This window comes from Cornus florida, unplaced genomic scaffold (assembly GCF_030987335.1).
Source record: "Cornus florida cultivar Cherokee Brave unplaced genomic scaffold, ASM3098733v1 CherokeeBrave_3.0.0_Hap2_Chr11, whole genome shotgun sequence".
NCBI lineage: Eukaryota > Viridiplantae > Streptophyta > Magnoliopsida > Cornales > Cornaceae > Cornus > Cornus florida.
The window spans coordinates 92,479,578-92,505,991 of record NW_026775581.1 but is presented as its reverse complement, the minus strand read 5'-3'; the positions used below and the strand labels follow the sequence as shown (position 1 = coordinate 92,505,991).

The window sequence follows — 26,414 nt, the reverse complement described above, 5'->3', positions numbered from 1 at the left end:
ATCAAAGAAATTGTCAACCGCACAATAGTAAATCTATAAATCATTGATGTTGGCTCAACCATATGCAGAGGCCACACGTGGCATCCCCTCATTGGTCCCATAGATCTCATTTCGATTGAGAGGACAACAAATTTTCCAATCTCATCTTCCATAAAAAGTAACACAAACCCTAAAATAATGATATGATATAACAATATAATACAATTGTTACATATACGATGTGAAAGCGCATGATAAAAGGTCAGGAGAGGACCGAATTCCATGTGAAAGTACACTAATAGTCACATCAAACTGTTTAAGTCACACAGGCTAGTGTGAAAGATGGAACTTAAATCCTCTCCATACAAAATGAATGATGTAAAAACCATCACATAGGCCGACACGATTTTATACTTTTAATTACAACACTAAAATAGTAAAATATTTAAAATAAATGCAAGGGAGGGTGATGAGGTGACTAGTAGTGGTTGAGCATCGTGACTCAGCATCCACAATGATTTATTAATCTTTCTACACCATAGTCATCACAACCGCCGAATTTTGAGGGGACCTGCCACCACAATATCACCTTTTTGTGGGTTTCTTTGACTCTGATGTGCTACCAATTAATACAATGATTGTAACCAATAAACAAATAACAAATAAGAATAGCTTCCAACTTCCAACTTCCAACTTGCTTCCTGAGACAAAGATACAACTGGATACAGCCAAAAAGTCTATAATTCTCGCTAGTCACGCTTTATAGTTTTTCCAACCAAACATGGAAAAACTAATGACACCAAGTAGATGCTTGAAACCTTCCTCACCTCCATTTGATTGATTAGGAGATTAAGCCATACTGTCTTACAATTAACTTTCCATGATATCATGCATGAATGGTGTTTCTTATGCACAAGAATTATACTCAATGACTTAAAATGGACGTTGAATGAGTCATTTCTGCACTCACAGACCAACTCCTAAATGCTTGGACCGAGATGCAAGTGAAAATACAAAATGTTTAATGGGCCACCATCGTACAGTTTGGTCACCATGTTGAATGCCTGATTCCCGATGCTGCTCGTTGAAATTTCTTTTTTATCAATCTGAAGCTGCCGTGGCTCTTCCCGGCCCAGCGGAACGATGTGCTTCGTGTTAGAAGATCTGTTACTACAGGTGATCTCGAACTAGAGTCCCTCGATGAAGTGTCGTCATACTCTGAACATAAGTTATCAAATTTCACATAAGCACAGATTAGATTATTGTTAGTGGACCGAATTGCATAGAAGATGATGTCTTTGGAAGTTCTGCAATCAGTGCTCCATCAAGCATATCATATGAAAAACATTAAAGCCAAGATTCTAACAGAAATACTGAGGCAAAAGAATTAAAAACTCAGAATCCCTCCACCCTTTTCGCCAAGGACAACACAAACGCACACATAAAGAGATATGAACAGATTTGACCACTTATATATAGGCTTGTGAAAATTCCTTGACGTATGTTTGCAGGCTGACAATACTTATCAAAAACAAAAAAAATAAAAATTGTTTGCAGGCTGAGAATATAAAAGAAATGGGTTAATTGCGTAAGACTCCCTTGAACTATATAAAATTTACACATCACCCTGGTACAAAAAGATTTGAAAGACACCCCTCTCCATTAAATACATTGACCTCCCTTGAGATTTGCCCCAATTATGCACGGCAGCAATGTTTGCCATTTATTACAATGACCTCCCCTATTCCAGTTAGTGAGCAGACGCACAGATGGTTGAGTGAAATGTCGTTTTTACCCTCAATATTTTAATACTTTTATAATAAAAGAATCTTCCATGCAAAAATGACTTTTCTGCTCCACTATAAAAAAAATTCCCCCTGCAACTCTCTTCTTTTTTCCCTCTATCCGGTTCTCTCCTCCTCTTTTCCTTCTCTCATAAACCCCTACACCATTCTCATCCTGCCCAAGAGCAAACAAACCAACCACAAGGTCATCACCGTTTCTCTCTTCTCATGTTCCCGCACACCTCAGTCGGTGGCTTGTAGACAACAAGGACAAGGTCTGCAAAACCCTATGCCATTCTCATGTTCCAGCACACCAACGCACAACCTCCTGCCATTTCGCCGAAAAACTCTGCAAACCACACGCTCCTGTCGCCGGAGCATGTCGGCTTGCTCGCCAGCAGAGGATACCACCACTTCATTGATAATTGAAAATCCACAACTTTCTCCTCTCAATCTGGATTCGACTTCTCAATACAAAATAAGTTTTATTTGGGATTCAAGTGTGCTTGTGTGACGGTGGAGGAAAATGGGTAATTTTGGATCCAAGTGTGTGTGTGAGCCAGTGGAGGAAAATGGTCTAGGGAGGGTTTTGGGATTTTTGGTTGGGTTGGAGGGTATCCCACGAAGAATTACTATGGAAAGCATGAGAGTGAGAAACTCTATGGGGGTTTCCGGTGAAATTCAGCCGGACTTTTCTTGTTTAGGTTCAATTGACAAGTTTTTGAATATCTTGGTAGGAATTGCAGGTGTTCCATGAAAGTTCGAAAATGGTATTTTCCTCTTTAATGGCTCTACTTCCTGACAATTCCCATGTATATATGTATAAATTGATATATACATATGTATATATAAAAGGATCAAGGGGAATAAGAGAAAATGGATGAGGATGCACCATCGGAGTCACAGATCACTCCTTCCCCATGTATATATATATTTTATATATAGTATATATGGCATTTTGTAAAGATGCAGTTTGTAAAATATTCATAAGCCTATTAAAACAAATAGTTTTTTCTACGGGCATTTGGTCAATGTAATGGTGGTATTTTTGTCATTTCATGCCATGAAATTTCATTAACAGAGATGACGGGCACATAACGGGAGGGGGTCGTTGAGAACACACGCCTAACCTCAAGGGAAACACGGTGTAATAAACGGCAAACATGGCTGCTGTGTGTTATTGGGCCAAACCTCAGGGGAGGTCGGTGTATTTTACCCTAAAATAAATGGTTAAAGCATCCCCCACCCACAAAGGCCTAAACCATATAAATGCATATATTACACCCCTGTTCCAGTGTAACGTGCAAATTTCTTATAGTTCAAAAAATGTTGTGCAAATAATCTTAAGAGAAATTTAGTCATTCTCAAAGCACATTTAATGGGTAGAAGGATACCTAACAATAGGTGGGTTGTTGGCCTTGTTTGCAAAGTTTCAATAGTTCAGGGAGGTTAACTTTATTCTTGGGGTTAACATGCAACCTTTTTATAGTTCATTGGTGTTTTGTGCAATTAACCTAATCATGAATCATGAATCATGGAAGAAAGATGGGGGAGATATAGCAACCTGAAGATGCGGGCAGCTGATATTGCCTTTTTAAGAATTTGGAGGCCTCCATGTCTTTCTTGTGGCATAATATTCGAATTAGGGTGTGAGCATCTCCCAAGCACCTGCTACCATGTTGACGCGAATCCAGTTCTGTTGAAATATGTTCGCTTGCAGTCATCAACATTTGAATTACAGATCCAGTCTGCAAAGAGAGAGAGAGAGAGAGAGAGAGAGAAAGAGAGAGAGAGAGAGAGAGAGAGAGAGAGGTAATGTCAATTTCAATTAACTAATTTAGGTGCAAAAATAGCTCTTGATGGGCGGGTCTTCAGACCTGAAGTGAAAACAGGTCTAAGATTTGATGAGCAAATGTTGCTTCCTTCTCAACCAAAGACCGGGGAAGGCCTTCTCCATCAGCAACAAAGAAATCCTATAAAGTGGAGCAGAATAGTTCTATAGGTGAGTGCCAAATTGATAATAATTCATAGAATAAAGCCAGCAAAAAGGTGTAACAAGCGATCTCATTTTAGCAAAGACACCAGAAGATTTCTGTTCTTTTTTACATTAGGACAATATGGCATATAACCAACCACGAAATCTGGTATCCCTGACTCTAAACTGTGCAACGCCGTCTATAGGCATGTCTCATAGTATTGCTACAATTTCCATATTCAAACATCAAATTCCAAACTTTTAAAACAACATTGATTTCCGCACTGCAAAAGAGTTTCTCTTTATCTTTTCTCTTCTGCTATATATACTGAGGTATTGGTGAGGATACCGATAGAAAAGTTCAAAAATCAAACTTGAAAGAGGTTGAAAAGTAATGAAACCAAGCAATTATAAAAAAAAAAATACTAGAAAGATTGAGGACAAAATTCAATGTTTGTCCTCAATTCCTAGAATTTCAAGTATATTAGATTTCTGTTATTCTCTCTTCCTTCCAAAGAAGTTAAATACTAGTTATATGTTCCCATCCTATTCCCCAAAATTATGAAAACACCAACCCCCGAGGTATCCCTTATTTAATTACACAACAATACATGCAAAATCTAGGGTTCTAACGGTATTGGTACTAAGAGTAATGAAAATAGATCAAATCCCAAGTAGCAACTACATAACATTAACATTGATCCTTAAAAATGATGCTGCATGAAGTAGTTCTTGACCCCACAAAAGTTGTTATTTTCAGGTATTCTAGTAATGAATTTCACACCTTAAGTCATCACACTAAATAAATCAGTTGTCATCAATGTTAAACAAATCAAATTGGTAAACAAAAGAAAATGCCAAGTTTTGCTACTATTAATATATATATATATATATATATACCTTTAACAAATTAAGGTCATCTTCCATCATTCTGATATCCGAATCAGAAAATGCACAAGAAGGGCCTCCATCCAGCAATACCCAGACATAGCCTTCCTGTACTGATATAATCAGAACCATGCAGCAAATTAGCCATAACAGATTCATGAAATAAAAGCCTACCATTGATGCACTGCAGATGCTTGACACCACGCGATCTCTGAGAGCATCATCAATCCAACTGCATATATTATTGAGGACCTGCATAGATACCTCCCAGAATTAATGTAACAGGAACAAATTTTACTTGATTGTCTTTGCAAGCATTTAAGTAAATGTCTTACTATATCGAAATGTGGAAGAATACTGTCCAAACGAGCACTATCAAAGCTACCATGATATAAATGAAGCAGGAACGAGTCTCTCAAATCCCAAAAAACAACTCTTGTTCCTAAAAATATTTAGTACACAACGTTAGAATAAATGTCTGCAAGCATAAAAAAACCAAGTAAATTGTGAAAATAAGTATTTGATAAGTCAAGAATTTTCAGAATCCCAAATTATACCAACAACCTTTGCAATCATTAAAGGCAAAATAGATCACGACAAAAGTGTAAACATAACAACGAGAAAATTTCACAAGAGGTTCAGTTCAGGAAAACTAAAATAATAAGACACCTTTTAGTGCAATTAGATAACATACATTGAAAAACAATGGAATGATGGTCTAAAATTTAATATACTACTGACAGCCATAAATTAGGCAATGCCAATATAAGTGTCACATTAAGCAGGGGATCAATAAGTTAAAAAAAAAGAAAGAAAAGAAGAAGATAAAATGAGGTTTAAAGGAGTAGAAAACTAGGAAGTGAGGAGACAAAGTTATGCAAACCTAGAAACTAAGCATCATGCCATTTCATGGGATCTTTTACTTTTAGAGAGACTCAACCGGCTATACATTATTACATCATGAAAAACTCCTATATAAGTGTCGCATAAAGCAGGGGTGTTCAATGCTCAATAGAATAAAGAAAACAATGGAGTTTATTTTCTCACCAATTAAGGCACATATTTTTCTGATAGCATCAGCTGCAGTGTCCCTAATGCTGTCAAAGGTGGCGACAAACAGCTCATCAACTGATTCACTACAAGTAAGTTCAGCTCTCTCTGAAGTGTCCAGAGGTTTTTCATTGGCTGGATGAATAAGAATGACCCATAAGCATTGTTATAAACAAATCATGCGGCTGTTGATGATTTTTCATCTCATTGATTTCTTCTTCTTTTTATTTCAAATCATGTGTCCAGAGGTTTTTCATTGGCTGGATGAATAAGAATGACCCATAAGCATTGTTATAAACAAATCATGCGGCTGTTGATGATTTTTCATCTCATTGATTTTTTCGTCTTTTTTTTTTTTAAAAAAAAAAAAAAAAGGCGGACAAGAATATGAATGAAGCTCGATGTTCTAGGCATGGCATAAGTATCATAGAATGAGAAAAAGTTATTTTTTTCCTGGTGGTAAGATACACACACCAACTCAAACAGTAACATGCACACCAACTAGTACCCAAATGGGGAATTGAACCCTCAATCACTCATGCGGGAATAGGAGATGTGACTTGAGATAGGTGATCATAGAATGAGAAACACACGAAACTCAATATGTTGTATATATATTCCAGTTTGAATCTTTACATTCCTAGTGCTGCAAAATTTTATTGTTTCCCCACATACAGATCTATCAGAAAATAGCAAGTACTAGCTGAAAGGCAATAGCATAGCCACCAAACCAATGCACAGATAGCATAGCCACCCAACCATGCACACAATAAGAATAAGCCTAATGGTTTGTCCATTTAGCAACTATATTCAAACTAAAACCACACAATGTACAACTCCAAATGGTAAGGCACCAAAAATTCATTATTCCCTAGTTAACGTGAATTGATTAAGAGGTTAGAATAAATAAATAAAACAAGAAAAGTACAAAACTGAATAACACACGAAATCACAGAAATCAGTAAATCATAGGTCATCAAGACAGACAAACAGATCTTACACAATCTTCGATTTTCAGATCGTGTGGCATGTCCCCATGATTTCCTAATGCCATCTTCCAGTGTGCCAATCTGTTTCTGAATATACTGCCAGAAAGGAGAGACGAGTATTGCCAAAAAAAAAAAAAAAATCAATTTGAGTGACATGTTAGAATTAACTGAGTTTCAGCAAGTACATCAGCATAACAGGACTTTTTGAAAGATTAATCAGTATAACATCTGGATTATCTAGACCATAGTAAAGAAGATAATGGCACTGTCAGAGGGAACAGAGAAGAAAGTCTAGCCATTTGAGTGAAGATATATAAAAGTCAATTTCTAAGGACTTCAGGACACAATTTATACTATTCAGATAAAAAAAAGCTGGATGTCTAGACAAGAAAAAGGTTGAAGAGAAGATCATAAATTGAAATAGACATATCAGGACCTCTACCATTCACCAGAATAAATAAACCGAAAATCAATTGAGAATGAGACCTGAAAATAAAATTAACATATGAATATAAATTTAAAACATAAAAGAAATATAAAGCACCTTATTGAATAGTATACATGAGACTAAAAACAAGAGCTAACCAAGAAAAGCAAAAGTAAAGTTCTGGACCTAGAGTCTGTCATTCATGAGGTACTCTAAAATGATAGTAATCTATGTGACAGGGACCCTCCAAAGAACATCAGTATTTTAGAGTCGCTACATCCAGATACAAAATTTGCATCACATAATTCTATTTTGATGTTGTCACTTCAGACACCTCATATTCATTTTAGACTTTGGCTACAATCGTAATGCCATTGCATGCATAGAAAAACTACGTGACACCAAATTAAGCAGGATACTCCAAAAAGAACATGAGTTTTAGCCTAGAATCAACAAAAATTCCACCTTAGAAAATGCATATTACTATTGCTCTTGTTTTTGTTATCATAATCATCCAACCAAAAAAATCATCCCAACTCCAAGACACTCTGTAACCATGCCGGACACGTGTTTGACAGCCCTGGCACCATCTAGAGGAGTGTCTGTGCTTTCTAGGTGGCATGGCTAGAAAGCACACACTTAAACAGAACTATTGTAACGATCTCCAATCCTCATCTATGTAAGTTTTATTTATTTTTAATTTTATTTTTTAAATTAGCAACCTGTTACTATTTATACAGGATCTTTTTTCCTTTTGGTGTTAGGGAGAGGAAGTTGGGGAAGGAGAACAATTCTGAAACGATTCTCATTTCATCACTCAATCAAAAACTTAATCTCAAAATAGCAATCTTATATTAAGAGTGTGTAGTCCTTTATGATCGGTTAAAAAAAAGTCGTTCATCTTAACCTTCTCTAAAGAAAAAAAATTTGTAACGAATGTCAACACTAAAAAGTATGAAGATTCATTAATATCGCAAGCATCAAATTGACAGAATGGAAGTTCCTACTTTCACTGCTACTCGAGCAAACTATTTACGCAACAACTGATGATATATTTAAGGAAATGTAACTCACTTGGAGAGTATTCAATCTGATACAGAGCTTGGGTATCGTCAGCTCATTCAACTTAGACTTCACTTCCTCTTCCAGAAGCACACAATCAATCAACTTTTTCTTGGTCATAGGAAAAACTGCCTCCTTGTAACGAGTCAAAGGAGGAGCAGAAGGATAAAGGTGGTGCTCTTCAACTGCAATACTCAAGGGATTTAGATTAGTATCATAAGTTTATTATAAAATAATAACAAAAACTCTTTGGTTATTGCATACGATCAACTCTCAACAGCAAGAATAGACAAGATATTTCAGGCAAAAAAACAACACATTCTGAAAACACACCATTGCATTATTTAGTGAGAGATCGATTTGAAATTTTGCCTAAGATTTCAGTTCCTTAGATGCAAATAATTAAAAGAATCCAGTCATTTATATGCAAAAGATGCATCTTAGTGAAAAGCTATGAACTATTTCTAGTGACCCTTCTAGCGGCATTTTCTTTCATATTTTGTATGAGGTAGAAGTAGTGTCTTAACTATTGCAAAGAAAAAAAGAAAATCAAGTCTAAAGGTAGCACAGGAGGATACTTTGTCCAAAGAAAACAGATAGAGGGAACAAGAACAAACACTAAGCAAAGAGACCATAAGGGGAATGAACCCTCCAAGGAGTTCGAAAGGCAACAGCACACTCCTTGGCAAGAGAGTGGCAACTGTGACCAAACAGAATTGCCAAAAGCTTGGGATGAATATGGAAATAATCTCAATGACCAACCAGCCCAGAAAGACAAAAATAAAGGAACCATCATGATGCCTACAACTTGTTTCAATTTCCAGTTGTTCCAGGTTTACTTAGAGAAGTATTATCAAAATTAGGAAACAAAAGGAAGGTCTCGGGGACATTTTGCAACCGTGGAAAGGACATTGGGTTCATGAATGCCAATACATGTGTCCTTCAATAACAAATTTGCCAGGTTATTAACACCGTTCCATGTCTTCATTTCAGGCCTTCAGGAGTTCTTAATTCCATTCATTTCTACCCAATTTTCAGCAAACAACAGTCAATTTGCATGCATCTTGATCCTCTTGAACTTTTCTATACAAACTAGTCTCAGGTGCTGTTTGATAAAACTGGAAATTAAGTACTGAAGACTTTAAAAGCTGATTTTAAGTGCTGAAGTTAAAGCAGCAATTGTAGCTTGAGAAAATTTTTATGATAATTTTTTGGATTTTAAGTAGTCAGCATTCAGTAATAGGTGAAGTCACTGTCACTTAAAATTTGAATTCATTTTAAGTGATATTCAAAATGCTTTATCAAACACATTTAATTTGATAAGCCCTTAATCCATTAAGAATTACGTACTGAATTGGGTTATCAAAGTCTGTGAATTTGAAATTCCGCATAAATAAAATCATTCTAGCCATCTTACTCTAATGGTACTTTGGTCATTCGGAGAGATCCATGAAGCAGTACTGAGCAACTGTAATGTTGCATTATCCCAGATTCCCATTCTGTGTTAACTAATCAAATTAACAACCACTTTTTCTTATTTTTTGTCAAAAGTGGAGTGTCTAAACTCCACAATGTGCACCAAAAGTATCCATGAAATTCACATACTTCGTAGGTCGCCAGTTGTCACCTATATGACATCTAGTAGGTTATTCAATATTTAGCTACCTCATAACCTTCCTCAAAATCCTTCGCTTTTAAGTGGTTAATTTTTATGGCCTTTTGCAACGCTACATATAAGCATACAACATTCCAGTTCTGGCTATAAATTGATGAACAATGTATAGACTTGTGGTTTCTGGTTAGACTCCGCAAGACCCTAGATCACTGTATAATTCGTCCTATGCTAGTGAAGTGAAACACTGCAACTGCTCTATTTATCTCACTTATAGTTTACCAGCACATATTCTCATTCCTTCTCCTACAATATAATACTTCATAACAAACCCAAATGCCAAGTACTATACGTTTTTTTTTTTTTTTTTTTTTTTTTTTTAAGAGAAGCTTTCAGGTTCCAACTGGATCCCTGTGACAAAGATACAACTGGATACAGCAAGTCTATAACCATACTCTTAGTTGACAAAAGGAACCATATTTCTTAATTTTAAGGTAATCTGTGACTCTGCCCTAATCAACATGTGATCCCTAATTCAAAAAGAAAACTAGAGTTGGCTACAACCAAGTCCAAGGGAGGACAAGCATCACCTACGCTTTCCAATACTACTTGGCAGAGATACGAGTAGTAATAATATGCTTTCTTTATCAACTATGTTACAGGGGCTCAGCATGCACATTGTGCGCGAGTATGTCTCCAGGTGTCAGATTTGTCTAACCCGAAAATCTTAGAACATGTTGACACCACAAATTAGCGCCATAGCAATTTATTGTCATCATTAACTTGAGGTAAAATAAAATTTGTGCAAAATAGCTTCATAGACATGGATACTTCCACTCATTTTAAAACATCCCCTATATAGAAGGGTTAAGTTTGGAAGTTAAAATCATAAAACTCTGAAAGAAACAGGTATGCAATACTTTATCCCTCGCTGGATAGTCTTGTTAAAAATACATGTGAAGTAGCATGTAACAGTTACTAAATGAAGGTATAAAACTAAATGCTTCCAAATAAGAAGTTATATGCAAATGAACAGAAAAGTGGACTTCACAAATAAGCCTAAAGGAAGAGAAATAATCATATAGCAAGGCATCCATTTTTATCAGTCTAGCAGATTTTGACATGCACAGTACCTAACTGGCTGACGAGTTTAATCAAATAGCCGTCCAAGCTATGGTAAAGTATAGATAGTAGAGCTTGAAAATGTGTGATATCCATTGGAAGACTCAACCCAAAGAATTGATCCACAGTCTGCAAATTACAAGAAAATTATTTGGCAAGCTGATAAAAAATAAAGTAAGAAGTCAGAATGTCAATTTAAAATAAAAGATCGTACAAGGAAGAATGTAGCAAAATAGGAAGGACAGATTGACAAAATCAATGGCTAGAAAAGACAAGAAATTTTCCGGAGAAATCAAGAAAGTGCTGTAAAGAGCTTAAATAAAAATTTGTCTAAAGAATGAAAAATGTTATCAATATCTAGACAAAACCTCTCCTAAGAAGCATTCTCAAGAAATGGTGCCCATATTGCTAAGAAGTGAGCTCCAAGTATGCCCATCGTAAGAATCCAACAAATCCACCTACCTCTATTCACAATCACCTCCGTTTAAGTGGCTTCTGACGATATGAAGATGAAATTTCTCTTGTATGCTAATGCGGATATGAAAGGAAGGACAGACAAACATAATATATATACAAGAAAAAAAAAAGAAAAAAGGGAAAAACTCGACTGAAAATTCATACCTCCTCGATTATCCGAAAAACTTCAACTGCTGATGCTGCTTGTTTTTGCTGATTTGATAGAGGCTCCCAATCCTGTACAAGTGGCAACAAAACTTTCAAGTTAAAAGGATGTGTAGTTAACAGAGATAAATAAAAAATAATAATAATAATAAATAAATAAAAAGGTTCTATAACCTTTTCTCACCACACAAATACAATATTACAATTGTTCATGAAATTAAGTATTTTGTACAAGGGACAGAGGAATCCAAATACCATCAGTCGGCATATTTTTTTCTGATCTGTTCTAATCTTATTCACCCACAATTGTTCATGAAATTAAATATTTTGCACAAGAGACGGAGGAATCCAAATACCGTCTGTCAGCTATTGTTCTCTGATCTGTTCTAATCTTATTCATCCCCTATTTTGTTATTGTTGGAACCATTAGAATTAATAAAACTGCAGTAATAGGTTACATGACCCTACAAACTATGGAACCAACCTCAAGAACGATAACACGTCCAGTCCATTCCAAGATACGCTCACTCTGAGCAATTACCCAATCAAGAATAATTGGCCTAGAGACTTCTCCAATCTGCACACAAAGGAAAGAGACAAACAGCTAATGCTGACTTCTTATTAAGATAAGGGGAAAGCAAGCCAAACATCATAACACAACCAAAGCATGTCTTCATCCACTGTCATGTCAGGCCTAGGTGCAAACAACATGCATAAAAAATTTCATGATGCGCTAACAAGTTCTTTGAGGTATTTGATCCAAAAGACAGAATGACCATTGACTCAATGGACTCAATAACTGCATCAAGCAAAATGTTGATTTTTACATGAATATGATATAAAACATCACAGAATATTCATCCAGACAGATAGGATAAAGAACAGATGCACAAGGTTCATAGTAAATATGGAAGTATGGAATATTAAGAATCACCAATGCATAATTAAAGATTCCGAAATTACCCTAACCTGATAGAGGTCAAATGGTTGGCTGCAAGGGGAATGCAACCCATTTCCCTCACATGCAGAAGAATAAAGCTTTGTCAAGTCATGTTCCAACATATTTGCTGCAGGAAGCACTAATCTAACGTCTTCAGAAAGACACGAAACTCCCTCGAGGAATGGTTTCTACAGATAATAAAAAAAGAGGCCGAATTGATAGAAATCAAGCAATCCAGTAAAGGTCACCAGCTGCAAAGAGATGGATGAACAGAAACAAACCAGTCTTTCTCCATAAAATTGGTGCAATAGGACGGCTGAGACCATCGAAGATTCAGGATACCAAGGACGAAACACCGGGAAGAATACATTGAGCTCTCTCTCGGCAATCAATCTCAGTTCATTTGCAAGCAGAGCCAAAGGGTGAGTCCTTTCTATTTTAGATTCAAGATCTAAGATATCTGCTACCTGAAATTATTAAGGTAACGGGTGAACCTCATATAACACCACTGATGAAATAGCATAGATACCATGACCCACCCGCCAGCATGCAGCCTCAATGGACCTTTCAACATATGTTCTGAGCTTTCTAGCAGCAATTTCACTTGAAGCATCAGATTTTGTTGACTGCAAGGGTGAGAATTTTTCCTCATTAAATAAATTTTAAGAATAGATAAGGTAGAACCATTGAGATCAAAGAAGAGGAAGCGTGAAAAGGAAAATTTAAGAGCATGACTATTTAGATATCCTTTATTTGATACCAACAGGCCTGTGGCCTAGCGATACAAGGCTTCTACTTTCCAAAGGGAGGTCAGGGGTTCGAACCTCAGTGGAGGTAGTGTGTGTGAGTACCAACTAGGAAAAAAAAATATACTTTATTTGATTATGCATTTTGTTATATGACTAGATGCTAAAATTACCATTACCATACATCCACTCTCTTATATTTATTAATTGAGACTCGAGATTCTGTTAAACAGCAAGTTGCTTGTAATGATGAATCTAATAATTAACAACTATTAATAGTAAGGCATTTTAGTAAGATTATTCCACTAAACAAAGACGAACCTTGATTTCATTATGTTCACCAAAACTATAATTTCCAACTGCTAATGCCATGGTCGTCATCCTCCCGAATAATCCAGTTTTCTGAAAGAAAATCCTATCATTAGACAGAGTATCTTTCAAAATAAAAGCACAAGGGTCCGCCGACAATGAAATGATGATGATAGATTGGCAAATGAGTAGAACCTAGGAGTAAAGGCAATTTTATAAACAGTCCATAGAAACATTGAAACAAATTATGAAATAATTATGTCCAGAAACAGCAATAGACCTGACTAAAATGCAGATGATAATCTTTCAATTTACTGTCACACCAGATGCTCATTGACAAAAGAATAGCCTGCACCAAACTGGGTTTTATTTCACTGCCATTGCATACAGTTGAACAGATAAGGCTGTTCATATACTGCTGTTCCTTCCCATCAGTACCTTCAGCAGATAGAACCTTCTGTACTTCGAGAATTGCAAGATCTAGTAGAGCTGCCTCATCTGTCCCAACAAACTTCCATAGAAATAAAATGCCTCAGAAACTACAACTAAAATTAATACTCCGTATATAAAAAGTACATTACAAAACAACTAGAATAAATAGCATTCACTTAATCTTACAATCAAAAAAGCAAAGGTGAGACTGTTGGATACAATGATAAAACACAAAGGCTGAAATATGTTTTTCAATAATCTGATAAATTTAAGTTTACCAGTGACTCATGCTTTGAAAAAAAAATGGAAGTAGGGATGTAAAACATACAGATTTTTTTTTTATCCCCCACAAGATCGATGTTAAACTAATCAACAGGAGCCCAATGAAAATCAAATCTTATACTAACAGCCAAATATAAATGCTCTATTTCCGTATATTCAGTCTGAATTATGTACAATATTATAATATAAATATCTCCTAATTCCATTGGAACAATATTTGCCACCCAGAAGCCCCACCCAAGAACAAAAAATTTCAAGCTACAGTGACTTGTAAAACCCCCACTGCCACACCTTTTTTGCACCCCTCCTGGACTATACAATTTTCTGAAGTTCATCACCAAAATACTTAGTATCAAGAGAGACACTAGATTGTATCAACCCAGTTGCATAAACTTCATCAGAAGATCAATTCTAACCAAACTATGCAGCAACGTTTCAATTCAGATGACAACAAACATGTCAACAATCAAGATACCAACATTTTGATATATTCATATTCAAGAGTATGTCAATTTTTAAGTTATAGAGTATAACTACTTTTCTTGAAATTTTGTGAATCATAAAGAAATGTATAAAAACAGATGACTCTAATAAACAAAAAAAAAAACTCCCAACATCAAATAGGTAATTCGTATATTACAAAGAATGCATCTATAGATGAAATGCCATTCATAATTTCCAAAAAATCAAAATGCAACATAACGACGTACAAAAAGTTCCTTCTAGAAATAACATTTCTGCATCATCCTCAAAATGAAAAGACAATATTTCCAAGAAATTTTATTAATATTTAGTAGAGTAAATTCTGAAATTTCAGTAAGTTCTAGCTTAAATTACAGAAGTTGCATCAGGGACACAATGTCACTGATGCTGAAACTGAATGGCCTAAGACACCTGATAGAAAAATTTCACACTTGGCAGTGCCAAGATTCTTTTCTAAATCAATTTATGTAAAGAGAAAAACAAATTAACTAAGCTTGTGAAGCAGCATGTAACATAGTAAACTGAAATTGTCATCATAATCATCCTTACCTTTCATTTCGATCTAGTTACTACTAAACCAAATTACAACAGTAAGATAATGTTAATGGTGTGTGTTTGTGCATATTAATCAATAAACTTAGCTACTGAACACATTGATGGATATTTCAACAATTCGGAGAAAACTGAAGCACTACTGCATGATCCACTACATAACGACATGCATTTGGAATCATAGTAGATGATTACAACTATCAAGTATATCCTCAATGATCTGAAATTAGATGCTTTCTCACAATTCTTGACTACGATGACCACTTTTTATGCTACATAACCTCTTAACTCAAGCACTAATTCTGCACTGCTTCGGGACAACTATAGAGAATAATAAGCCACTCCAGTAACCCCTGAATTTCATCAAACCTTCAAATTTTAAATCCAATTTCAATCATCCACCGGCATCAATCATTTTATTAAAATTTCATCAACCTCCCTGAAGCACATTCCTCTTAGTAATTTATGTAAGTTCATATATTGTCTTTAACCCACATTAGTGTCAAGTATTTACTGTACTCTGAAAATAACTAATTTCCAGGAAAAGGCGATTGAAAAATAGTCTGTGACTGTATCAACGTGTATGATACCCAGTATATGTTCTCTACACAGACAAACCACATAAGCATCTAAAATCGATAAAAAAAAAAGTATGATCAGTATCTAATTCAACTTAAGATGGCATCAATGAATTAACAAATATTCAAAAGAATGTTGCAGGAATCATGTACCCAAACGTTGTCTTGTTCAAACTATATAAAACATTAAAAGGGAAACACAAAATAGAGTACATACGAAAAAGGAATTTAGTTTTATAATTACATCCACAATAAATCTGCAATGTAGATGTCAACCTTAGATAAGCAATAGTTCAAATAGAATGTTTACCTGTTGAAAAAGCACCCATCCAAATAATGCATTATGCATTTTCTGAGTAATGCCTAAAGTAGACCAGGTCAACCTGATAAGCTTTAGGATTTCATCAGCTTCCTAATATAGAACCCAAGTAATAGCTTTCAATATCAATCAAAATTAACATACCAGCAAATATTACACATTTAAGAGAATAAACATGAAGTGAACATATACCTCTATGAGCTGACCTTCTTCCAGAATGTCAAATACGCCAACAAGTAGCTTCTCATAAATCCTGATGTTTAAGTGATAGACAGAAGTCCAGTAGTAGGAACCGAGACCAAATTGTCCGGGCCTGGATGACAATACTGAAGCAACCTGTCTAATAGCTAAAAGAACCTCAGCACGTTCAGAAGGTGACATTATAATGTCCCATTCCTACAATACAAAATAAAACTAGTAGGTCAAGTAATGAATTTATTTTAATGTCCTTAAAACATGCCAAGTGGGTGACTTACATTTGCATTTCTGATCTTTGCAAGTAAAATTCCTAATGTTTGTTGTTCAGTTATATGATTAGCAGAAGAAAACAATTCTTCAAGAATATTTGCCTACAAGAAAGTAATTCGCAAGTTAGATAGATAAACTGGAAACATATAAAGACTATAGATTCCTTGAACACCCAGTAAGGCACAATTAAAATTCGAGAAATGCTTAGAACCAGTCGTCGTTGGCACAATCTGGTTACCTCATTTGGGTAAACTAATTAGAAATATCTTGTAGCTTGACCCAAATTACATTAGCTGTTTCCATAGGTTCTGCACTCAATTACAACTAAAAATAACTATGGGCCATCAGCGGGAATTGGCCTCCCTTTCACGCCTCTACACCAAGCCTGGGAGCCGAGATTCTTGACCAGCTGACTTCTGGATCAGGCTATCGATAACTTAAGTCCAGCCCAACACAGACAATGATGTAAGAATAATATTAACTTTTAGGTTACTTCCAAACAAATAAGAGTTAATTTATATTGTTGATTTGTACTAATTTTATAATAATTTTTTATATATAATATTTATAGGTTTCTGCCTGGCTTAACTTTCCGTAATAGGATTAAGCTGGCTGCTCGGGTTCATCTACATAAGTCTAAGGTCGGTCCAGTTAGGCTAGGACTGGTATATTGTGAGGTGGCCAAGGTCTGAACACCACAACTCACCTCCGTATTTATTGCATCATTAAAACAGTACGCTTGTCTAAGTAATCTACCCATTAGAAGGGATATGACTGCCACACTACAATAGGTGTCTAACTAATTCGACCAAAATGAAAGGAACTTCGATTATATATCCTGACATATAGGGTTCCCGCAACTTTCTCTCTCAGAAGTAAGAACTCATGACAAAACAAGAAATAGTGATAATCATTACCTGTCTCTTCTTCCATTGCATGTATGACTTTTCATTGAGAAATTTGGACCTGGAAATGCCATTTAAGAGCCCCAAGGAGATTAGCAAGACATCAATTTCTCCACAAGTTTCTCTTGAAGCAAATTGCATCAACCTTTGCCTGATGCATACATCCATTGCTTCTGAAATCTAGTAAAGGAAAACCAATTACTTATTTCTAAGCAGAACAATATCTAGCAAACTAATTAACGTCAGGAAAAAAATGAAATTCACGCAATCCTTCATCTTGGCTGATTGATAAATTGAAACAAACTATCAAGATTGATTTTCCACGAATAAAGAGTTCAAAATGCTATTTACAGAAATGAATCAACTGAATCAAAGGTACTACAGATTTCCACACCCGGCCCTCTCCCGGGCCCCCCTCTTTTCTTTTTCCTTTATGGGAGTTGGAGGCGGTAGTAAATCTCTTAAGAAAAGGTGGAACTACACGGATCAGTATAACTAAACTTTTATCCAAGGCTTTAACACCTCAATAACAGTAAAGTTATCTTGTATCAAACGGACCACAAATATGCATAAAACACGGTATTTGGACAAGGAAACGCATCACATTTGGCTTAGACATAACTTTTTATGCATCCACCAACACTGATTGAGTATAAAATCCATGGTATACATTGCAATTACTGATAGGTTGGTATGTCAACACATCTATTAACACATACAAACATTTATCAATATATCATCAATATTCTCATTAACAACCTGATTTGGTCAAATAACTCATCCTGTGTATCTGAATATGAATTGATATGTCCATGTGATTTTTTTCTTTCTCGGTTCAGTCTTAAATATGCAATGTCATGTGAGTATGAGTTCAGTATCCAACTAATTCCTATTGTGTCAACACATCACCTACATTGCAAATCATTTTTTCTTCTTTCTGAGTTTCTTGAAAGTTCAATATTATCACCACTTCTTTATAAGAGCATTTCTTCTCATTTATCACCGATCTTATCTGCCTCAGTTTTCCAATCACCAGTCATTCTTTATTTCATATAATAAAATATTTAGAACAATTTTGATGAAAAAAATTGGGTCTGTGTGATGAAAGTAATTCATTGTTATATGAATGCTTATGCGATGATTAATTATCTCTGTTTGAATTATGACAAAGACCAATTACCAAAAGGAAATATGTATTACTACCAAGGGTCTGACTATGACAAAATTGAAAATTGTGATGCATGAAATTTCTTTTGCAATATTGCGATTTCTAAATACATATTTAGGCCACTTTTTAAAATTCTGCTGAGTTTCAGTAATTTTTCATTTTCCTCGAGTTCTCACAGACTGTATGCTTTTCCTTCTAGCAAGCATCAGAAACCGATGCATTATCAATATCTCTATATCAGGACCTTAACCATCTTTTGAAAATTTACATTGAACTTCAAGTGCTATTTATAAACCAAAAAGGTTAGACATCCAGAAACAAGATAAAACAAGTGATGGAGTGACATCTACAAACAAAGGCTTGTGAAAATGCACAATGAATAGCATTACAAAGGTTCTTTCTGTGATTTGATATGTCATATGTCGTGTATTTTCCTCATCAAGTCAGCACATTCAAAACCCCAAAAGTTGGAAAAAAAAAATTTAATAAATCCAAATTGCTACTATTCAACAAGTGCAACAAGAAGCTTTCTGTTAGAAAAATCCTTCAATTCTTCTCAGATATATCAGATAAAAAAAATAAAAAATAATTAAAATAATTGAAAAAAAAAAAAAAAATGAAGACTTAACATCTTTATCCAATAAATAAATGTTAAGGGCTATGGTCATGATTTTGACCAAAAGTAAAAGAAAATAAAGAGATTGATATAGTAGTATATGGTAAAAAAAATTCAAAAAAATGCATCAAACATTCTAAAGATCAAATTTGAAATATAAGAATTCAAAAAATAATTTTTCCACCAATAAGGCATGTTCAAAATTGAAGTTTTTCTTTTCAATCAAAATAGCAGCAGGAAAATTGAGTATCTTTATAAGAGGTGCATAAGGCCAGCCACAGCCTATTTCATTGAAAGCAGCATCTGCAATAAAAAAGAGAAGTTTGTTGTTTTGTTTATTAGAATTATAGAATTTATGTAGAAGTATCAATTTCCATGTGCATATTACATCAAAGTTCCTGAAACAGAGTACTTGTCCACGAGAAGTAGCAAGAAGGAGATTTCATGAGCCAGCCACTTAAGACCCTGTGTAATTTATTTCTGGTTGACCCAAGTCTTATCTAACGTTTGTCCTAAGTTAGGATGCTGCTAGTTCGATTTTGTTTATTATTTTAAGTAATAATGAGAGTCTAAGACAAAATTATAATTTTCATTTGGGCCTCAGCACTAGTAAAAACCCCTGAGTTTTAGTAGATGGGTTAAGTGAGGTTTTTGGGCCTTCATGTGTGCCCTGATGTGGGTTTGGAATAGTTTATGGAATCAAAAGTTTCCCACTAGGGAGTCAAGGTTCAAGTAGAATTAAGAGCGAAACAGTAGCCTATAAACATCAACTTATTCTTCTAATTAAATGAACGGGTCAGTTTAGAGAATTTTCCAAAATCTTTTGAAGATTTAAAAGATTGTGCAATGCCACTCATAACCCTCTTCATGACACCCAAGTCCTTAATACAGTTGCTTCCCCAGAAAGTTTGAGACAAAATTTTAGAAATTCAGCAACCTATCACCTTCAGAACTAAAGCCAATTTCAAACTTTCCCATCCACAACACCCAACTTTAGAACACTAAGCATACAAGCAACCATTAACCTTTGGCCACCAAATAAACAATCTTAGGCGCCATTATGAAGTTTTCACCGTGCTGTCCTACCCTGTCTATGTTGCACTCGTACCAAAAATGCAGCATTCAATGTAAAATAGAAGGTTTCTTTAGTAGCTAAGCTGCCCCCAAACAAGCAGATTTTAGTGAAATGAAATTATCAGCTAGTTGATAAGTATTGAACATCAAAGATACCTTTCCATGAAAACGAGTACCACAAATGGTAAACTAACTTTAAATTTGATAGCATGTGAATCAAGAGACTGAAAACAATGGCACCCTATTGTGAAATTTTTTCTTATGTTGATGGCATATCAAGGCATAATAATTATTGCTCATATTAAAAAAGTAAAGGACTTATAGTTTGCCTGCATCTGGGCGCGAATGGTGTCAATGAGCTCTGGATGCCTATCAGGAGACTGATATTGCAGATGTCTTTTATCCTTTCTACTCTTCAAGCTAGATAGAAATTTGGAGCCCTTCTCTTTCTTTCTATCCTCAAATGAATGAATTTCAACCCTGAATCAGCAACGAGCAGAGGGTTGAGAAAGGAAAAGAGAAATATATGATATTTCAAGCAGATCAGAGGTGGAGAGATGTATGACAAACAGAAACTGGTGCAATTAATAGGTGTTCATGCATGAGTGAATGAGAGAGAGAGTCAGAGAGATTACCCACAAAATACCATAGATGCAAGCAATATTTCATAGGCTGATTCACGCAAGTCGTCATCGGATAATCCTTTTGAAATCCTAAAACTACATATCAGTTTACTCAAAAATGGAAGTCCAGGGATCCGAGGAAACAAATACTAAAACCAGACAATAATGAGATGCAGTATCTAGAAGACCAAATAAATTGTTCACCAAAAAAAAAAAAAAGGAAGAAGAAGAAGACTACATCATATATCAACCTTTAGTTCATCTCATTTTTCCTAGTCACAACTCATTAAGGATATAAAGATCAAACCAACTCTTACCTGTACTCAAGGAAGGTAATCCTAATGAAGGGACAGTTATATTTTCCATGGGCTTTGAAGCTGTAGCGGCAGTGACTGCGCCGTCCCCAGATACAGAAGTGTCTCTTGTCCTTTGACCAACTCGACTGGATGGAGTTGATGCATGATCACTAGCGTGGTTGACCTCAATTCGAGGAGGCACATGCCGAGGAGGAGATCCAGCTGATTTAGGATCAGAAAGAAGAAAATAGGAATCCCCTAATTGAGAGTGTATCTACCAAAACAAAAAGGCGGGGAAAAGGATAAGAAAAAATCACTTCATCCAAAAAGAATAGTTCACATTTCATTGTTTACATGTCCCAATTATTTTCCATAATCAGAATGAGTAGTTATCACTTTCTACTCAGTTTCCAACAAGACATTTTTGCTATGAAGTAAAAAAACAGACCACAAATAATGACAAAACATGAAAGCGTATACTGCACTAAAACTGTTTACTATTAATATGTCTAATGCAATTTTCAATTAATTTGTGTACTTTTTAAAAATAGACTATTATTTTAATGGAAGAAGTAATCTGGTTTAAGAGATAAATTGCTACCTTGAAAGGTACCAATCCAGTTTGAAGTATTGTTGAAACACTTAAAATTTTGTGCCTTGCCAATTCAAAAACACAAATTCAATAAAATGTACAACAAAAGAGATGGTAGAATATCAAATTATTTTGACAACCAAATTTAGGTACAAAAATTTTAAAGATTTTTATTGCTAACTGTTCATTCATACATCAAACAGCCATTACAATTTCAAGTGAACTCAGTTCACCAAAGGAAATGCATAAAGGAGAATGCATCCCACAAGAAATATGATTTCAAACTTTAAACTTTCCATGGTTGCATCAGTGTAATCATCAAAACATTTAATTTACCAAAACCTATGGAAATTAACAACCTTGTGTACTTAAAAGGATTACTGTAAAAGAAACATCAATCATGGGAATGACAGTTATTAAAGTAGGATACCTTTGTCAAAAGAATGCAGAAGACATAAAAGCAAACCGCAAAACAAGAATCCAATAAGATAAAGCTAATAAGAGGCTGAAGAAAGGTCCTTCAGATTCAATTGGCTTCATATTAGCTAATATATGCACTCACAGAAAAGACAAATTACACACACACACACACACTATTAATTTAAAGATATTCTCTAAAATAGACATTAAATGACAGCAAGCAGGTTCTTTGTAGTTGGCTGTTAGCGAGCTAGCAGTGTCTTTTGTGTTCTTTTTTGTTATTGTTTTCCTCCTTCCTGATAATGTTAATGCCTCATGTGTCCCTTACGCCTTCCAATAGTTCAGATATAAGTTTAGTCGTCAAAAAGATTTTTACTAGTCAATATGATTATTTTTTTCCCTCTGGGCGGAGATGCCATCTCCTTTTATTCTTCTTCTTGTTGCCTAAATAAATATTATTCTTCATCCTCCTCTTTCTTACATATGAATAATCTTTCAAATTTATTTCTTCTCCTTTAAATGTGTTATTAAGTTTAACTGTAAATTATTAAGAACAATATGAATTATTAAAATAGGTACTTAGATTGCAATTTAACAAATATTTAATGAAGTTTATTTTTAGGCTTCAGTTAATGCATTTACTATATCTTCGGAGAGATAGAGGTAGACTAAACGTGCCTACCCTTTGGTTTTATTTCACACAAAGTGACTGCTTTGATACTTGAACAAGTATGCCCGAGCTTTTTACCATACAACAAGAAACTGCAGTCTATTAACTTTATTTCACATCCAAAACAAATAACCATTGTAACAAATCAGCTAACCACAATATGAAATTCTATCTTCACAAAACCCTTCAATGCATAACCTAAAAAATACAAACACTATCCAAAAGGAAAAGTTCGTCATACTTCAGCATAGCATAACTTGTTAACATATATTCTAATGTAAAAAATAAATAAATATATATATGTATGTATGTATATACTTGTTAATTACGGAGTAGTTTAGTACAGTAACAAATAATATACCTACAATTGGGAAAGGAAAATGATATAAACTTTGTTTACGCATTAAACCTGATAGATTCATTCCTTACCATTACTGGATATGCAGATTCATCGTAGTACTTCTTAGTTGCTTCCGATATGTCAAGTACTTCACCTTATTGCAAACAAAATAGTATCAACTTTATCCGATCAGAACTGAACTCAGAATTCAATCAATTACATAAATGCTTACCATCAATTACATAAATGCTTACCATCAATTACATATATGCTTACCGGATTGTATGCATTGGAGGACATAATCGGCGCTGAGAAGATCGATATCGATGTGGGAGATAGAGGTGGTGAGACCAGAGGGCGTTCGAATTTCTGTGATGAGACCTGATGATAATATGAATTCGAGAAGCTTGCGACGATCTCGCCGATAACCTTGTAGTAGAGGAGGTTCCATCTACATGTAACGCTTAGGATGACTGCAGAAAGAAAGTTAGAGAGAGAAAGAGATGAAGTTTTTTTTTTGCTGAGAAGAGGAGAGGAGAGGGAGAGAGAGGGGGGGAGAAAGAGAGGAGGGGCAACGATGTTTGGATTCTCCGCTCACGCTTCAATCTCTCATCTCTGTATGAAAAGGAGCGAAAAACCCCATTTTGTGAAACGCGAAAGGCCAAAGGCCAAGGGCCTAAAGCCAAATTCTTTCGCGTTTTTCTTTTTCTATTTTGGTTTTCTTTTGGTAAGCCACGTCTCAGTCATTTCATGAAATTACCTGTGTTAATGACGAAGTGGGAGTTCGAAATTTGTAAAAGTCAAGTCACATGAGAATATAAGCATTAAAATAGTACGACTATTGATCAACGATCTTCATTATTTGTCATACGATCTTCATTATTTGTCATTAAAAATATTTTATTAATAATAATTTATTATTAAACAGTTTTGAACAATATAAATTTTGGTAAGAACAAAATATATATGATTAATGATAATTTATTAAACAGTCTTGAACAATGTGAATTTTGGTGTAGAACATGATTAATGACAATTTAATGCTAAACAGTTTTGAACAATGAAAATTTCGGTAAGAAAAAAACTTGAAGAATATGATTCTTTCATTAACAAAAACATGCTGGTTAGCCTGGGCCTAGTAGTGATGGTAAAGTGTTGGCTTGGATCATCACTCGGCCCAGGTTCGAGCCTTCCCCTGTTAAGATTCTCTCGACTCACCCGCTGTATAGTGGGGGCAACCCTACACCTAAAAAAAGTTAAAGTACATTTTTTTTTAATTTTTTTTTTATGGGATTGACATTTTATTTTACCGGAATGAAATAAATAAATACCTAAATTCATACAAAAACAACATCAATATCTGATTTATAAGCTAAAAATTTGAACCATCGACTTTCATAATTTGAAATAACATGTGAGTTTTGAAATTTTATACTTTTAACTTTTTGTATTTTTTTGTTTAAATTTTACTTAAGCATGGTATTGAGGGTGAAATTCACACGGTCCGATACGACACCGTTTACGTGCAAGGGAAAGAGAAGAAGATAGATGAACCTTGACAGCACCGGTGTAGTGCCAGCCAAGAGCTCTCCGATGATCAAGTTAGTCACCGGAGGTCTAAAAAGAAGGCAGGGATTTAATAATAGTTCTTTTCGTCGTACCTTATTCCCGAGTCGTCGTCCTATTTATTGTCGTTTCCCTTCTTCTCGATAAGGGAATTTAATCATCCTTATCCCATGGAAATCTTATCCTTGATAAGATTTGTCATCATCCCCATGGAAATCGTATCCTGCATAAGATTTGTCATCATTCTTATCTATGGAAATCGTTACCACTAATAACAAAATATTATCGTTGATCACCTAAAATATCTGGCGGCTGGTCAACACTTGATTGCCTCTACTATTAGGTCAAGATAGGTTTATTTTTCTCTATCAGTTGCCCCCCATTCCCAAGCTTGCTCATCTAGCTTTGGGAATGTAAGATTTTTTTTTTTTTTTTTTTTTTGCCCCTGGCACTGTTCCCTCGGAAATAGTGCCCGCGGGTACTATTCATTAAACAGTGAGGAAATTTTATTTTTATTTTTTTCCTTGCCCTACTGTTCCCTACAGTAACAGTTTTTTTTTTTTTTTTTTTTTTCCTTGCTCTTGGAACAGTACATTTCTTTTGGGTACTATTTTTGGTACCCTTGGGTACGCTGCCCCTGGGTACTAATTTTAGTACCCTTGGGTACTCTGCTCCTGATACTGTTTTTGATACCCTTGGGTAATATATTTGGTACCCTTAGGTACTCTGTCCCTGGGTACTATTTTTTGTACCCTTGGGTAATCTTCCATTTGGATGCTATGCCCCTGGATACTATTTTTAGTACCCTTGGTTACTCTGTCCCTGAATACTATTTTTGGTACCCTTGGGTAATCTTTCCTTTAGATGCTCTGCCCCTGGATACTATTTATAGTACTGTGATACCCTTCAGATCCGAGACACGGGTTCATCAGATCTAGGCCCAAACTCGAGAGAAATATTAAACAATTAACATTTTAACACGAACACTCACAAAATTAAAGAATAAGAAATAAATAAAAATGGCTGAAATGAATTCTAATGGAAAAATCCTCAAAATATAATTATTAAAATCTAAACTCCAAAACCTCCAATTAATTAACAACTCGGGAATCCATCTGGTGGACCCCTAATAAAAAATCCCAACTGTAAAATGAAATAACTAAAGTACGATCCAAGGCTAATAAGTAAGCAGTCCTACGTAGTCGGTGGAATAGAAGTCTGTATCTGCTCTGCACAACCAAGCTCTAACCCTGGAACTGACGAGCACTTGAAAAATAAGAGAGTGGGTCAGGCCCACATGCAAGTCCTATTCTACTACGATCCAAACAGGAATCTGATACGCAGATACATCCTAGATAGACTCAATACTATCTAGAGTAGTCCATATATGTATAAATACACACTATAGGACGCTCACTAGTCCAATAGGTCTGTCTCAGCCTGAGTAAAGATACCATGCAAATCGCACATAATGTGGTCATGTGTACCTAGACCTACCAGGGAACAGCAACTACTGTCCAGCTATC

General features: G+C 35.1%; 1 protein-coding gene across 5 annotated transcripts; it reads right to left on the bottom strand.

Annotated features, from left to right (window-relative positions):
* Positions 1–170: 170 nt before the first annotated feature.
* On the bottom strand, positions 171–24,007 carry LOC132286717 (protein unc-13 homolog). 5 transcript variants are annotated; one of them, XM_059789085.1, is made up of 26 exons: positions 23,599–24,007; positions 23,412–23,476; positions 21,322–21,574; positions 21,017–21,083; positions 20,711–20,861; positions 17,536–17,703; positions 16,627–16,719; positions 16,343–16,546; positions 16,142–16,243; positions 13,785–14,015; positions 13,517–13,597; positions 12,989–13,075; positions 12,731–12,916; positions 12,479–12,637; positions 11,994–12,086; positions 11,510–11,581; positions 10,900–11,017; positions 8,167–8,339; positions 6,677–6,761; positions 5,674–5,811; positions 4,962–5,068; positions 4,801–4,878; positions 4,639–4,734; positions 3,641–3,736; positions 3,328–3,511; positions 171–1,197 (listed from the first exon to the last, which is right to left on the bottom strand). In XM_059789085.1, exons 1-26 carry the CDS (start codon positions 23,771–23,773, stop codon positions 1,028–1,030), a joined length of 3,432 nt encoding a protein of 1,143 aa, XP_059645068.1. In that variant the 5' UTR covers positions 23,774–24,007; the 3' UTR covers positions 171–1,027. The 5 variants fall into 5 exon arrangements, with proteins under 5 accessions (XP_059645068.1, XP_059645069.1, XP_059645070.1 ...); XM_059789086.1 differs by having other exon boundaries at positions 23,412–23,470; XM_059789087.1 differs by lacking the exons at positions 23,412–23,476; positions 23,599–24,007 and having other exon boundaries at positions 21,017–21,094; positions 21,322–21,441.
* Positions 24,008–26,414: the final 2,407 nt, after the last annotated feature.